General features: G+C 46.0%; 1 protein-coding gene across 1 annotated transcript in view; it reads left to right on the plus strand.

The window, feature by feature from the left end:
- PARP1 (poly (ADP-ribose) polymerase 1) overlaps window positions 1–16,390 on the plus strand; it is a 51,086-nt gene that overhangs the window by 9,625 nt on the left and 25,071 nt on the right. The window contains exons 2-6 of the mRNA XM_012644375.1: window positions 2,439–2,604; window positions 10,428–10,543; window positions 12,189–12,403; window positions 13,878–13,977; window positions 15,898–16,014. Of these exons, the coding sequence (XP_012499829.1) occupies window positions 2,439–2,604; window positions 10,428–10,543; window positions 12,189–12,403; window positions 13,878–13,977; window positions 15,898–16,014 (714 nt within the window). The remainder of the gene's footprint in view (window positions 1–2,438; window positions 2,605–10,427; window positions 10,544–12,188; window positions 12,404–13,877; window positions 13,978–15,897; window positions 16,015–16,390) is intronic.

Genomic DNA, 16,390 nt, shown 5'->3' on the forward strand with positions numbered 1-16,390 from the left:
GTGGGACCACAGTCAGTCTTGACTCTCGCGTTCAGACAGGCAGGGGTCACACATTCCCGCCCTGGGAACTACCTGCACTCAGGAGGTGATCAAGCTCCTCTTCCATCGTCTGAGGGGCCTGACTCGTACGGGTCCTGAGACCTTACCTGCTCCGGTGCCTCCAGACCTGATTTGACTTGTCCTTCCCTCCGGCGTGTCCAGGTGGGTTCGGGACCCCGCCGCAGGCGGGAGCTCCTGAGGAGGGAAGATATTCCACAAAATGGCGATTGGCACCGGTTTGCTTCTGTCGCCAAGGTCCTGCCAGTCACTGCACCCATCCCCAAACTAGGGGCTTCAATGGGCCAGCGCGGTTGGTTTTCCCAGTCAGGGAATCAAAATGTTACAGCAAGTGTTACAGCATGTGGTCCCGAGGACAAACTGAGCAGCACACGGAGAGTCAGAGAGGGGCTCAGAGGGGTCTTACCACCAAATTCTGAGCCCTGTCTACCTGATTTTTCCCGCTTTCATTAAGTTGGGGTGGCCTGAGGGGTCGGGTCAAAGATGGCTAAGGTAATAGTTAGTCGATGTGTCAGGTAATAGGTTAGTTGATGGGCCAGGTAATAGGTTAGTACTATGCTGATGTGGATCTTCCATGAGGGCTGGGGGTCTCAGGTAGCTGATGTGCCAAGTAATAGATGGGGGTTTTCCTTATCAGTACAAAGTTTGAGAGCTAGAGCATGAGTCTGCTCTCAGAAATGCCACTTGTTGTCTGGTTTGGGGGAATGGACCATCTTTGGTGTTTGGTTTGGAGGGACCATCTTTTCCACAGCAGGAATTCCCCTACCCTTCCTCCTTTCTTCCCTCTGATTTGGAGCATTCAGCAAACATTGTTCATGTGCCCTCTGTGACAGGCGTTGCTAGACCCTAACAAGGCAAGCCTCCCACCACTTCAATAGCGTCTAGCCCAGTGCAGGATGCAGACGTTATCAGACCATCACCCAGATGTATGGCTCTCCACTGCGGGGAGCGGTGGGAGGGGAAGGGGGGTCCTGAGGACATGCTCTCAGCAGGGCTGGGAGCATTCTAGACCCAGCAGTTGATGCTGTGGAGTCTGCAGTGCCACAGCCTTAGCCTTACATTTTAATATGTTAGTCCAGAAAGAGGCCACTCGGAGGGAGAGGGCTAGTGGGATACTTTGTCACTGCTTTTCCAGAATGTTTTTCCTGTCCCCACAGCTCCATCCTAAAAGTTTGGCACAGTGTTTATTTTTAATGCTGTTTTAATATTCTTACTACATCTGCATAACATTTAGCTTTGAGTTCTGTAAAAGATGTTTAGGGGCTCCCTTACTTGAGTCACAGCAGTTTGTATATTTTTAAGTAGCTCTTCCTGCCAGGCAATGTGGTGTATTGGGAAGAACCATGGCGTCAGATTATTCATTAGCTGCCTGTGTTACCACCAACCCCTAGGGAAGGTTTTCCTGCCCCACTGTCTCCTTCCATGACATGGGGGTGCTGGGTCCTACAGGCAGGTTGTGGGGTTACACAGAGGGCTTGTGAAGGGTACTCCTTCACAGGAGTGTCCTCCGCCCCTTCCCAGGCACTGTCGCTGTCCATTCTATAAAGCCAGACCATGCTCAGGGCCTGGGAGCAGAATGTGGCCCTGTCACAGTGAAAGGCCTGGTGCCAAGTCAGTGCCAACCCAAATGGGAAGCATCTCAGGAAAGAAAACCACCTCGAGAGGAGACACTGGCCTGCCTTATATGGCTGGACTTCTAGTTCTTGCACCTGGGAAACGACACCCTGCAGGACAGTGGGCAGCTGACAGTCTCGCTCCGCCGGCGGGACTGTCCGTGCTCATGCTCCTCTCCCAGACGCCAGTGCATTCCACACATCTATGTGGCTGCTGCGAGCCCGACACTGTGTTCTGACACATTTTCTCTGCCTCGCTCATTATCTGGGTCTTGTTCCTTGTTACTCTTAACTGCAGAGGCACTTACAGAGCCCTTTCTGGGCCACACAGGCCCTTCGAGGCCTGGCACGCCTGGAGCGTCGTCTGGCCTTTCCCAGCAGAGGCAGCGGAGTCTGGCACGGAATGGCTGTCCTGTGTGCGGTTCACTGGGCAATGAGGCAGATCATCACTGAATGTAACCGTGTGTGGTTAAAAGGGGCGTGGAGCAGAGCTTGGTTCTATAAAGCCACATGGCTGTTTCGTGTCCCAAGAGTCTGGGCTCAGGAACAGCAGGCAGCAGTCTTCTAAGCTGTCGGGAAGATCTTGAGAAGGGTGCTGCTTCCCATCCACTCGCAGCTGCTCGTGGGAGGTGTGAGGGCTGTCCTCCTTCCACAGGAGAGAGCAGAGTTTCATGTGCTGCTCCGCTGCTGGGGTTGGGGTGCGGGTCTAGCGGGTCTGAGTCAGAGGTTCACTGCTCACTTGCCTCCTTCCGATTCCCTTCCTTCTAGTCGCCCATGTTTGATGGAAAAGTCCCGCACTGGTACCACTTCTCCTGCTTCTGGAAGGTGGGCCACTCTATCCGGCACCCTGACGTTGAGGTGGATGGGTTCTCTGAGCTGCGGTGGGACGACCAGCAGAAAGTGAAGAAGACTGCGGAAGCTGGAGGAGTGCCTGGTGTGTACAGACTGGGGAGGCAGTGGGTGTTTGGCCTCTGACCCCGAGGCTTCCGGGGGGGTCAGGGCAAAGAAAAGTCCCCCAGCCTGCCCTCTCTGTCCCCCACATGTGCAGATCAAGAACATGGTGCAGATGTTATTTCAGCAGCACCTCATTGACTCGGCATTGTCTGTTGCGTGATGTTTGGTATTTTATTTTCCCAGATGCTTGGAATGTAGCCTTTAAATCTGTTTTGTTTTTCTTCTTAATGCTTTCTTTTTCAAAGCAGTTTTAGGTTCACAGCAAAATTAAGCGAAGTACAGAGAGTTCCCATGTACCTTGTTCCCCCCCGCCCACGGTCTACCCCACTGTCAACATCCCCCACCAGAGGGGCACATTGGTTAGAATTGGTGAACCTCCATTGACACATCATTATCACCCAGAGTCCATAGTTCACTCCTGGTACTGTGCATTCTGTGGGTTTGGACAAATGTGTGATGAGCATGCACCCATCATCCTAGCATCATACAGAGCAGTTTCACTGCCCTCAAAGTCCTCTGTGCTCTACCTGTTTATCTCTCTCTCCCTCCCCTTAACCTCTGGCCACCACTCATCTTTTTACTGTCTCCATAGTTTCCTCCTTTTTTTTTTTTTTTTTGAGGCAGAGTCTCGCTTTGTTTGCCTGGGCTAGAGTGCTGTGACATCAGCCTAGCTCACAGCAACCTCAAATTCCTGGGCTCAAGGAATCCTGCTGCCTCAGCCTCCCGAGTAGCTGGCACTATAGGCTCACACCACCATGCCCAGCTAATTTTTTCTATTTTTAGTTGCTCAGCTAATTTTTCTATTTTACTAGAGACAGGGTCTCACTCTTGCTCAGGCTGGTCTCGAACTCCTGACCTCAAGCAGTCCTCCCGCCTCAGCCTCCCAGAGTGCTAGGATTATAGGCGTGAGCCACCGCACCCCACATAGTTTCCTCTTTTTATGTCTTAGACAACAGAGCATAAAGCAGAGCCATTAAATGCTTTATTAGGAGATGTAACGCTAGGTCTTTACAAGGCAGCATATTATCAAGCTGCCCACGGCTGGGGTGAGAGACAGCCAGTGGCTTGGTCACGCAGGGATGCCTTCACACAGGTCTTTTGCCACTAAGTGTCAGACGAGCCCCTTGGAGGAGGAGGAAGGAGAGGTGTTATCCATTGATTCTTTCTCTTGTCTCGTTGGTCCAGGCTTGTCCCAAGTGCCATTGCTGCTCTGCACTCTGGGATTGTGTCACACAGACTCTCGGCACAGTCAGAGCCCAGAGGCCAGAGATTCATCTATATCTGAAAATGGCAGGAAGAGTCAGAGGCTCCCTGGGTTTGACAGAGTCGGCCTGTTGCCCACGTGCTGTGTTTCCTCCTGTGGTGGTGACTGGAGGCAGTGCCGGGGCCTGGTGCTGCCCTGAGTCGTGGCAGTGTTAGGGAGCCAGGCTGCGGCACCAGCGGCCACTGTTGGCCACTGAGCACGTAGCCCGGCCCTGGGGAGGGATGGACTGCGTCCAGTACATGTGGTTTTATGGTTCTTTCTTTTATTTTAACATTTAAATATGTAATCTCTTTGGAATTTATCCAGGTGTGTATTGGTAAGTGGTATGAGGCATGACTCCAATTTTATTTTTTTCCGGATGACAACCTAGTTTTCCCAACTCCATTTATTGACATGCTGATCTTTTCCCTCATTGATTTGAGAGGCTTCTTTTATCATATACAAAAATCTCTATATTTTGGGATTCTTTTTAAAATTTCTAATCCATTGGTCTGTTTAAGCTTTTTTCGAAAATATATTTTATTTATTTAGAGCAGTTTTAGGTTCACAGCAAAACTGAGCAAAATACAGAGCATCCCCGTATACCCCTTGCCAGTCATCGACATCCCCACCAGAGGGTACATTTGTTTTGGGTGATGAACCTGCACTGACTCATCGTTGTCATCTAAAATCCGTAGTTTGTGTTAGGGTTCACTCTGGTATTGTACGTTGTCATTTTTCACAAATGTATATGGACGTGTCTACCACTGTGGCGTCATACAGAGTAGTTTCACTGCCCCCCAAATCCCCTGTGCTCTGCCTGTTCATCCCTCCTCCCCTCTAGCCCCTGGCAACCACTGATCTTTTTACTTTCTCTATAGTTTTGCTTTTTCCAATATATTGTATATTTGGAATCATATAGTAGGTAGACTTTTTGGATTGGCTTTTTTCACTTAGTATTACGTATTTAAGATTCCTCCATATCTTTTTATGGCTTGATAGCTTATTTCTTTTTAGCGCCAAATAATACTGCGATATGTGGTTGTACTACAGTTTATCCATTCACCTGTCAAGGGAGGTCTTGGTGGCTTCTAAGTTTTGGTAATTGTGAACAAAGCTGCTATAAACATCCAGGTGCAGGTTTTTGTGTAGACATAAGTTTTCAACTCATTTGGGTTAATACCAAAGAGCACACACAATTGCTGGATTGTATGATCAGAGTATGTTTAGTTTTGTAATAAACTGCCAAACTGTCTTCCAAAACGGCTGAACCGTTTGTGTTCCCACCAGTAATGAATGAGAGTTCTGTCATTCTACATCTTTGCTAGCATTTGGTGTTGTCATAGTGTTGGATTCGGGCCATTCTGATACGTGCATAGTATTTCATTATTTTAATTTGCATTTCCCAATGCCATAATCATATCAAACATCTCATATGCCTGTTTTCCATCTGTATGTCTTCTTTGGTGACGTGTCTGTTCAGACCTTTTGCCCATTCTTGATTAGACTGTTTGCTTTCTTACGGTGAGTTTTAGTAGTTCTTTGTATATTTTGAATAACAGCCTTTATCGTACATGTCTTTTGCAAATAATTTCTCCAATTGTGTGTCTGGTCGTCTTTCCCATTCTCTTGACAGAGTCTTTCACAGGTAAGTTTTTCATTATAATGAAATCTAACTTATCACTTACTTTTGTTTTGGGGGGATAGCCTCCATTTCCTGGTGATGAAAGTCAGTTACTCCTTTCACAGATGGTGTCTTTGGTGGTGTTCCTAAAAAGTCATCACTGGGCCCAAGGTCATCTAGATTTTCTCCTATATTCTAGTTTTGTAGTTTTGTGTTTTACATTTAGGTCAGTAATTGATTTTGAGTTACATTTTGTGGAGGGTGTAAGGTCTGTGTCTGGATTCATTTTTTTGCATATGGATGGCCAGTTGTTCCAGTACCATTTGTTGAAAAGACTGTCTTTTCTCCGTTATTGCCAGTGGACTACATTTGTGTAGGTCTATTTCTGGGTTCCCTGTTTGTTCCTTTGATCTACTTGTCTGTTCTCTTGCCAAGACCACACCGTGTTGATTTCTGTGGCTTCACAGAAAGTCTTTAAGTCAGGTCCTATCAGTCCTTCAGCTTTGTTCTCCTTCAGTGCTGTTTTATCTGCTCTGAGTCTTTTGCCTCTGCATAAATTTTTGAACCACCTTGTCAATGTCGACAGACTAACTTGCTGGGTGCCTTTACATTTTAAAAAGTCCGTTTTCATCACTTTTTTTTTTTTTTTTTTTTTTAAGAGGCAGGGTCTCGCTCTGTTGCGCAGGCTGGAGTGCAGTGGCACCAGCACAGCCCACTGCAGCCTCAAACCTCCTGGGCTCAAGCAGTCCGCCCACCTCAGCCTCTCAAGTAGTTAGGACTACAGGCAAGTGCCACTACACCTGGCTAATGTTCTGTTTATTTTTTGTAGAGTGGGGTCTTGCAATGTTGTCCAGGCTGGTCTCAAACTCCTGGCTTCAAACAGTCTTCCCACCTCAGGGTCTCAAAGTGCTGGGATTACAGGCATGAGCCACTGTGCATGGCCTTCAGCACTTTGTGAGGGAAATCTTTTGAGACTGCATTCTCATTTCTCTACCTTGCTAAATTGACCCAGTTTAACCTATCTCATGATTCTAGGGCATTCATAGGAACTCAGCTGTCTTCCCTCGGGGAACTGTTTGTGCCTGTGCTGAAGCGTGTTTTCTCTCTCTGCCCATCCTTCTTGCAGCTGTTGGTATGTTTGACTCGAGCTGCTTCTGTTCTGCTGGAAACTGAAAGATCAGTGTAACACTGCTTAGTATTGTGGATAAAAATAACAGTAAATTTGCCAAGAAGGGGCCAGAGGGTTGAGTGTGGTGTTTCAGCAGAGTATCAGGGTATAATATTTTTCTTATTCTGTGGCTGTTTTCCCTTTTGTATTCAGGATAGTGGAAGTTTTAGGTTTAGGGATCTGTATATGTTGTATCTAGCTATAATTTATACCTAATTATAATTTTGTAATATGAAAAGGCATAACAATTTTACTGAAAATGTGTCTGTTTTGTGATACCATAAGCATAAAGTTACAATACAGCATACTAATTTTCCAGGATTTTTCATCCAAAGAGCCTAACTTACTATTTTTAGACCCATGAAAATTTGAATTCATATCCCAGATCCTGTAATTTATATTGTTAACATTGTGGAGTGTCTCAGAAAATACTGATTCGTGTGTGTGAGTGATGGGTTTTTTTTCTTTCCTGTGGAAATGGGATCCAATCTGGGTATGATTCAATACTCAATTACCCTTTTTTTGTGGCAAAATATACATATCATAAAATTTATCTTAACCCTTTTTAAATGTAGAATTCAGTGGCGTTAAGTACATTCACATTGTTATACAACCATCATCTCCATCCATTTCCAGAATTTTTCATCTTCCCAAATGAAACTCTGTATCCATTAAACATAACTCCCCAGTCCTCTCTGCTCCCGGCCCCTGGTGACAACTCTAGGTACCTCATCTGAGTAGAATCAGACAGTATTTGTCCTTTGTGTCTGGCTTATTTCATTCGGCATAGTTCTTCTAGGTTCGCCCATGTTGTAGCACATGTCAGAATTTCCTTCTTTTTAAAGGCATGATAATCATTCATTTTATGTATATACCACGTTTTGGTTTACCCATCCATATGTCAGTGGACATTTGGGTGATGTCCACATTTGTCTGTTGTGAATAATGCTACTTTGAACCTGGGTGTACAACTACGTGTTAGAGACCCTGTTTTCATTTTACTATATATACCCAGAAGTGAAGTTGCTGAATCACGTGGTTTTAAGTCTATGCTTAATTTTTTGAGGAACCTCCATACCGTTTTCCACAACAGCTGTACCGTTCTACATTCCCACCAGCAAGATGCAGTTCCGATTTCTCCATCTTCTTACAGATACACTTACTCATTTATTTATTTATTTATTTTTAGTAGCCATCTTGATGTGTGTGAAGTGGTGTCTTGTGGTTTTGATTTGCATTTTCCTAATGATTAGTGGCATTGACCTATGTATTACTTTTAAAACTTGATATTTACTCTTTTCATGTTAAAAGTTATAGATTTCCATCATTATTTTTAAAAGGTGCATCATATTCGTTTAGTGAGGACTTGCCACATTTCATGCACCATTCCAAGCAGTTGACATGTATTAATTTCATTGTGTCCTCGCAGAAGTTTTTACAGATGAGCAAACCCAGACACAAAGAAGTTAGGTAACTGGTCCAAGGTTACAACCGGTAGTAAATGCCTGAGCCAGGATTCATTCCAGGCTACATTGCTTTTGAGACCAGAATTTTAGCCTTCATTATATTACAGATAGAGATGCCGCAAACATCTTACATATTCTGGGCACCTGTCCGGTTATTTCCTTAATTCCAAGAAGTGGAATTACTGCTCGAAGGGCTGAACAGTTTTAAGGCCTTCTGTGTAATGTGCCAAATTGCCTTCAGAAAGGTTACATCAATTACAATATGTAATATATCCATTTCTCCACTTCCACACTATTTCTTAGTATTGTCATTCTTTTTCATTTCACTCCCAGTGAAGTGGAATTTTTTTTCTTTTTTTTTTTTTATTTCAAGTTATTATGAGGGTACAAACATTTTGGTTACATTTTATGTCTTTGCCTTGCCCGAGCAAGGATTAGAGGCATGCCCTTCCCCTCTGCAATGCTCCCTGCGTCCATTAGTTGTGAGTTTAGCCCCCCAACCCCCTAATTGAAGTGGAATTTTTGTCATATATTTATCAGCCCTTTTTTGTTAAGCCATTTATATTACTTTGATATTTGTGTCCTTGCCTTATTTTTCTTTGGGAGTATTTTGTCTTTTTCTTAATGAAATGTAAAAGATACTAATTCTCTGCCATAACATTTTGCAAATACTTTTCCCAGTTTGGCATTTTTATTTTAGTTTTGTCTATTGTATGTCTTGCCACATTAAAGTTTCATCTTTGACTAATGTTTATGTAGTCATATCCGTCTTCTCATTTGTGGTATGTCTTTGGTATTGTATCTGGAATTTTAAAATTTTACATAGTTACCTGTGCAGATGTTAAGTATACAGTTCAGTGATTTTTGACAAATGTATACACACATCTAACATACACTCCCATCAAGTTATAGACCTTTTTGTCACCCCAGAAAGTCTTCTTTCCCCAACTCAAGTAACCACCGTTCTGATTTTTATCCCCCTAGATTAATTTTGCCTGATTTAGAATTTCAGGGGAGAAAAAGGAATTGTGTATACCCTCTCATAAACTTCTTTCACTCAGCATGTCTGTGAGACTCAGCCAAGTTATCTCATGTGTCATTAGTTAGTTCGTATTGCTGAACAGTAGTCCTCTGCATATATCACAATTTGTTTATCTATTTTCCTGTTGTGACTTTTGGGTTGTTGCCAATTTGGAGCTATTAAAATTATAGCCGCTAGGAATTTGATTGACATCTCATCAAATCTGTGCATTGAATTGCAGATAATTGACATCTTAACAAATTGATTCTTCCAATCCATAAACATGTTACATCTCTTCATTTATTTAGGTCTTTAATTTCAGAAAAATCTTACTGCTTTCATGTAGAGATCTTGCATGTCTTTTGTTAAATTTCTCTCAAGTATTTTATGTATTTTAAAGCTATTTCAATAGCAGTGTGCTTTCTTTTTCCAACAGGTTCATTGCTCATATGTAGAAATTTTTGTACGTTTACACACTAATCTTGTGTGCCACAAATTTGCCAAATTCACTTAATAGTTCTAGTAGCTTTTTAAAATAGATTCCTAAGGATAGCTCACATACATAATCATGTCATCTACAAATAGAGATGGCTTTACTTGTTCTTTTCCAAACTTATGCCTTTTATTTTCTTTTCTTTCTTTAATGCACTTAATAGAACCTCCAGTACAATGTATAATAGAAGTGATGAGAGAAGATAGCCTTGTCTTACTTCTGATCTTAGGGGGAAACATTCAGCCTGGGAATTTATTTTCATATAACAAAAGAATATAGCTCTTGTCCCAAATTAAATAATTCAGCTTTTCCCCACTAATTTTAAATGATACCTTTACCATGCGTTAACTCTTACATACACTTGTGTCTGATCTGTATCAAGATAGTCCCTTTAATGTAAGATTTAACTTTGATAAATAAAAGTATAGAAGAAATTAGAAAGCTGAGTTAGAATTTAGTATGGCTTTTAAGTAAGCACTTAGGAAGTACTTTCCAAAGTGCAGGCGGGGACTCCAGAGGAAATGGAGAGAGTAGAAGGTCAGACAGCTGAACACTGGCTGACATGGTGCTGTTTCAAAGCGCTTGTCTGAGAAAGGTCACTTCATTGCCAGTAAAGAAGCTTATTAACCAACCATACTTGTTACAAACAGGTGGAGATGATATGGGCCAACTGTAGTCTCCCATCCGGGTGCAAGGGTCCTGGGGAGGTGCAGGAGGTGGGTGGGGGCCTTCGTGCAGCTAACGGTGAAGCTGATATGGTGAGCATTGCTGTGTGTTTGATTCTTCAGGCAAAAGCCAGAATGGAGGTGGCGGCAAGGCGGAGAAGACGTTGGGAGACTTTGCAGCAGAGTATGCCAAGTCCAACAGAAGCACATGCAAGGGGTGTATGGAGAAGATAGAAAAGGTGGGAGTGTGGGGCTTGGACAGCCAGCTGACCTTCGTGAATTGCTTGCAGTAGGTGCCATTGGCTGTCTCAGGAGAAAAGAAGAAATAGGGGCTTTAGGGTGCTAGCTCAACACCAGTGGTTGAAAATAAAGTGAGATGTTAGTACCAACTGGAGATGACAGTCACTTTTCTTCCAGACGAGTCTGACCCTAATTACGGTCGGTTCAGTACTCGTGTATGTGGCTGCACCTGCTCTTAGGATACCTGGGAGCGTTTGGAAAGTATTAACACAAGGGGTCTCTTCTGGATTCAGCAGTAGCTGGGGGGAGGCTGTTTGTCTGCGTTCTGGGGTAGGATTAAGTTGAAGGAGTGTGTTTTCCCTGGTGTGAGCCTCTAGCTTTCTTCTGTTTAATCAGAGGAACTTCATTAACCAGCCTTTTCCACCAGTTCTAGTCCCTGAAGGCTGACAGCCAGTCAGATGGAATGGCGGATAGCTGAGACATGGGTGGGGGGGACTTGTGCCCTCCAGCCTTCTTATCCCTCTATGGTGTGACGTGCATGTACTTATTGACTCATTTAAGGCATTGATTGAAGGTTTCTGCCTCTTCGAGATATTGTACATGAAAGTGAGCTGAGCCCGTGGGTGTTTAGAGAGGAAAAACGTGGAATTGCTAGATTTTCTCCACCTACCTTCAACCACTAAAACTTCGAGGCAGAAGTTAAGGTCGTCTTCAAGGGGAATGCCAGCAGCTGTGTGCTGTTGGGTAGCTTGGCCTACACGGACAGCAGCCCCTCGTGCTGAGTCTTCTGGGTCTGGACCTCGCAGGCACGGAAGGAACTCTCCCAAGAATGTCAGGCCTGCGGATCGTTACCTGGGCAGGCGGATGGGACTGGGTTCTTGCCTATGGTTTTTTTTTTTTTTTTTGAGACAGAGTCTCACTGTGTTGCCCGGGCTAGAGTGCCGTGGTGTCAGCCTAGCTCACAGCAACCTCAAACTCCTGGGCTCAAGCGATCCTCCTGCCTCAGCCTCCCGAGTAGCTGGGACTGCAGGCATGTGCCACCATGCCCGGCTAATTTTTTTTCTATATATTTTAAGTTGTCCGATTAATTTCTTTCTATTTTTTTTTTTATTAGAGACTGGGTCTTGCTCTTGCTCAGGCTGATTTCGAACTCCTGAGCTCAAACAGTCCGCCCGCCTCAGCCTCCCAAAGTGCTAGGATTACAGACGTGAGCCGCCGCACCCGGCCTTGCCTATGGTTTTATTACCCCTTCTTAGGGGGCTCCGTATGTGTAAAGAATCTAAAGAGTCCATTGGAGGGTGAGAGTGGCAGAAAATCCCCGCTGGTGCGAGTGTGCTGTGTCGGGGGCCGTCCCAGGTGTTGCGCGAGGCTCTAGCTCTCCCAGCGCACCACACCGGCTGTTCTTACGCCTGCCCCAGATCAGCAGCAGCATCTTCAAGGAAGCGTTACCACTTCCTCAATTGTCCAGGCAGGTAGATAGCCAGCCATCTGGGATTTAAGGGACACTGAGACTGGAGAATAGCACAATCCTTGGTGGCCTAAGAGAGCTAAACTATCCCAGCAGCCCTCGAGTCCTCCAGTTGCTGGGCAGGCCTTGGCTTGGACCTGTCGCTCCCTTGGTACCACATACGGTTTTTCCTGCAGGGCCAGATGCGCCTGTCCAAGAAGATGCTGGACCCAGAGAAGCCACAGCTGGGCATGATTGATCGCTGGTACCACCCAGACTGCTTTGTCAAGAAGAGGGAGGAGCTGGGTTTCCGGCCTGAGTACAGTGCCAGCCAGCTTAAGGGCTTCAGCCTCCTCACTGCAGAGGACAAAGAAGCCCTGAAGAAGCAGCTCCCAGGAGTCAAGAGCGAAGGGTGGGTAGAGCACCGTGGGGTGCTGATTGGGCTTCAGAGAGGGGCTTGAGAGAGGCCCAAAGACCGTAAAGTTTCCACGTGACTCCTGCATTTCCCTTTGCTGACTATCCGAAAGCCAGGGATTCAGCCTGAAGGACAGCAGCAGCAGAGCACAGAGTAGGGAAGGACTGCAGGGGGCTCTAGGGACACATTCTTACAGCCCTCTGCCCTGTGAGACCTTCCTGGTGGTCTGTCCCCTCTTCCAACATCTGGTCTCCATGGACAAGCTGGTTTCACTTTCCCAAGACAGCCCTTCATACATGTAAAGACCACTCCTGCCGTGTCCGAGCACTGCCCTCGCCCGGGCCATCCACACGTTTCCTCCGAGCAGCCATGCATACGTTATTTCAGTTCATATCACGCACATTCATTGATTGCAGCAGCATATGTGGCTCTGGAATGTGCAAGAAAACTGGAAAATCAGGCATAGATCCAAAAGTCCTCAGGCCAGGTGCCCTGGCGCGTGCCTGCAATCCCAGCACTCTGGGAGCCTGAGGCAGGAGGATCGCTTGAGCCCAGGAGTTTGGGACCAGCTTGGGCAACATGGTGAGACCCCATGTCTATAAAAAATGTACAAAAAGTCCTCAGGACCTTGCAATCGTGATACAGGTGTAGGAGTTCATCGGCTTGTGTATGCGCCATGATAACAACCAGGATGTCCCGAGCGCGTCTGGTGCGCCAGACAATGCGAGTCACCGTACTCGAGCTGTTTCCTTTGACCAGCACCACAGTGCTATAAGGAAGGTGGTGGTGTTTTCCCTATTTTATGGATAGGGAAAAGTGCAAGGGTTTGAACTCAGGTCTTTGTGACAGCTGAGATTGACTCCTGGTTGCTGTGGCTGTCCTGCCCTGTGTTGTAGGAGCAGCTAACACCCTCAGTGCTGTGTATTTGCTCAACCAGCTGGGCAGACTGGCTGGCGGTGCTTTGGCTGCCACTTCTGGTCTGGGCTTTGCATGGCAGCACGGCCTCACCTCTGCAAACGGCCTCTTGGCTTTGGGAGCGGCCCTGTGTTTTAGCTCGAAATGCTCAGCCTCTGGCAGTTTTTCTGCAATCCCTGCCCTCAGCCATGGGCTTACCTTTGGCATACTCCCGGCCAGAACCTTCTAGGCTGTCTCCTTTGCGCCAGGAGATGCGTGGGATTTTTGACATCAGATGGGGCCTGAGCCCTGGATCCTGTAAAAGGCCCCAGAGCACCCACAACCCCCCTCCTTGGCTGGCAGAACTGACGTGGAAACAGTCTCCTGCCTTCTCAGTGGCACATGCTGCCTGAGTGGACAGCAAACACCTAGAGCCCTGAGTGGGTTGGGAGATGACAAGTGTGAGCAGGGCCTGCAGAGAGGCATTGAATGGTATAAGATACTGTGACACCCCAAGTCATTGGGTGTCAGATTTTTAATGGCTCCGGTTCTTTCTTTTATATCCTGTGTCTTTCAGAAAGAGAAAAGGTGATGAGGTAGATGGGACAGATGAAGTGGCCAAGAAGAAAACTAAAAAAGAAAAAGACAAGGACAGCAAGCTTGAAAAGGCCCTCAAGGTGAGTTCTGAGCTTTGCATCTCCTTTGGACATTCTGTCTCAATGCTCTTCTTCGTTCTGGGAGGAAAATTCAGGGGTCATGTCTTTCTTACCAAGACCTTTGAGAATTCCCAAAGTGACAACTGTCATTAAATAGCATGGGTTTCCCCCCAAATTGTTTTCTTCCCTCTTCCCAAAGAAACCATTCTTATTTGGAAGAAAGCCCACATTAGGCCCAGTCTGCAGCCAGGCCTAAGCAAGGGTTGCGCACTCTGTTCCCTCCCTCCAGCCGCACGCTGGTCTGATGGAGAATCGTGCTTCAGCCAAATCACGCATCCCTGTACGTCCTGCACTTCTGTAATCACTCGCAAATGTCGGAAATTCAGCATGAAATTCAAGGATGCCAGAGATTCTTAGCATAGACGAATGACTTGAGGAGAAAGTTTTTCCACATTTTTTTATAATAAATGAGGATCTCTCATTTTAAAAAGAAATGGAAGGCATCTAGTGACAGGAGAAAACTGCCCATTAAATCTGTGGTCATTGACCATTGACTGTAACATACATGTCATCAACATCACTTTGTTGAATACGTGTGTGTTGAAGCAGAGTAAAAATTATTAATCAGAAAATGGGAAATCGGGAAAACAGTCACTTTCTTGAGAACAGGATTTCTGTGAGCCATCTGCTCGAGTCTCTTATATGAGTATCCAGTTTTTGCTGGTGGTTTGAGAATTAGAAACAATTTCTGATCTGGTTCCAGTTGCTAAATAAGGATCACAAGTATAATTCTTATTTAGGTGTGATTGTCTTATGATAAAAAAGGCGTCCGTTTTGCGGCAAATCTGGCTGCAGTCGAACTATAGTGCCACTTTGCATTTGCCATTTAGTGGGTTTGGTGTTCTTTCTCCTCAATTTTGTCAAAGATGTAAAGAAAGTCAGAAAATTAAAATGCTCCCTCAGCCTCCTCACCCTTGTGCATCTGTTTCTGCTGCTCCCCATTCTTGATTGTCACGTAGGTGATGTAGTTCTGCTTCCATTTAACCTTGCACCTCTAGACTTTTTCCTCGTGCTCTCGTGTCTAGCTGGTGTCCCAGCATGTGCTACAGGGAGCAACCAGAGAGGGAATGTTATTGAGAGTGCCCTTAAACTTGAAGCTGGGAAACAAGTGCAAATGTGTGTGCCTGCAGCTTTGACAGTCGCGTTAAAATCCACTTTTGGTGCCGACAACCCTGGTAGAGCTGGCATTTTCATCTCCATTTTACAGGCGTGAGGTCTGAGGCTGAGATGGTAAATAACTTGCCCATTGTCCTGGAGAGGAAGGACACTCATCCTGGCCTCTAAAATGAGGAGGCTAATGCCTTCCTCGGCAAGGTTTATTATCGCGAGAATAAATGAGATGACATGTAAAAGTGTCCAACAAAGAGTAGACACTTAATATTAAAGATTGACTATTCCGTTTTCAGAAGAGCTTAAATATAGTCTTGCATGATACTGAATATAATATACTGTTAAGGAAATTGGTGTTTGGGAATCATTCCTGCTCCCTCTTACATCGATGGGGAACAACCATACCCCACCTCCTTCAGATGCTGATAAATGTGGGCCTTGGCCCCAGCCTGGTGCTTCCAGCTTCTTACCTGTGTCTCCCAGGAGTGGTTCCTGGGCCTCGGTGCCCTGGCTGCAGCCTTCCCCGCACTGCTAGGCGGTTTCCTTGCCCACCATCTGCAGTTCTCTGAGAGACCATGCTCCAAGTTGAATTTGGTGTCCACAGGAATGTGGCTGGGAGTAAAATCCTGTGCTGATCAGCCTACCTTTGGAGGGGCAGCTCAGCTGGTGCACAAGTATAGATGCAGGCTCAGCAAGACCAGGGCTTTTCCTTTAGTTGCATTTCTTTCTTTGAAAAGAGCTGGTCTCTCAGCTGCTGGATCTTGTCCATAGGCCCAGAACGACCTGATCTGGAACATCAAGGACGAGCTAAAGAAAGTGTGTTCGACTAATGACCTGAAAGAGCTGCTCATCTTCAACAAGCAGCAAGTGCCTTCTGGGGAGTCGGCGGTGAGCTGCCTTTGTGTTAAGTGGGACACGCGTGTGAGGCCAACCCAGTCGTTGTGGAGTGACTGTCCCAATGGAGTGTGGGAGGCCCTCCGTTTGGACACCTGCTGGTATTAACTGTGAAGAGTCAAAATTCGTGGTTGTGTTGCACGGTCGTCACCGCCATTGTGCTCACCATTACCCTGGGGCAGGTGGGGCAGGCTCTCACGGGCCCCACCAGACATCTCCCCATGTTAATGCTTGCTCTGGAATTTTGGAGAGGGCTTTGGTAGGCCACATATTTGCCTCATATGTTCATGCCATGTTCTTCGGCCTGGGGCCCTCTCTCTGCTGCCTTCTGCTCAGACTCCCCAAGGGCTGCTGGCCTGTGGAGGGAGTA

Source organism: Propithecus coquereli, unplaced genomic scaffold (genome assembly GCF_000956105.1).
Source record: "Propithecus coquereli isolate 6110/MARCELLA unplaced genomic scaffold, Pcoq_1.0 Scaffold210, whole genome shotgun sequence".
Taxonomy (NCBI): Eukaryota; Metazoa; Chordata; class Mammalia; order Primates; family Indriidae; genus Propithecus; species Propithecus coquereli.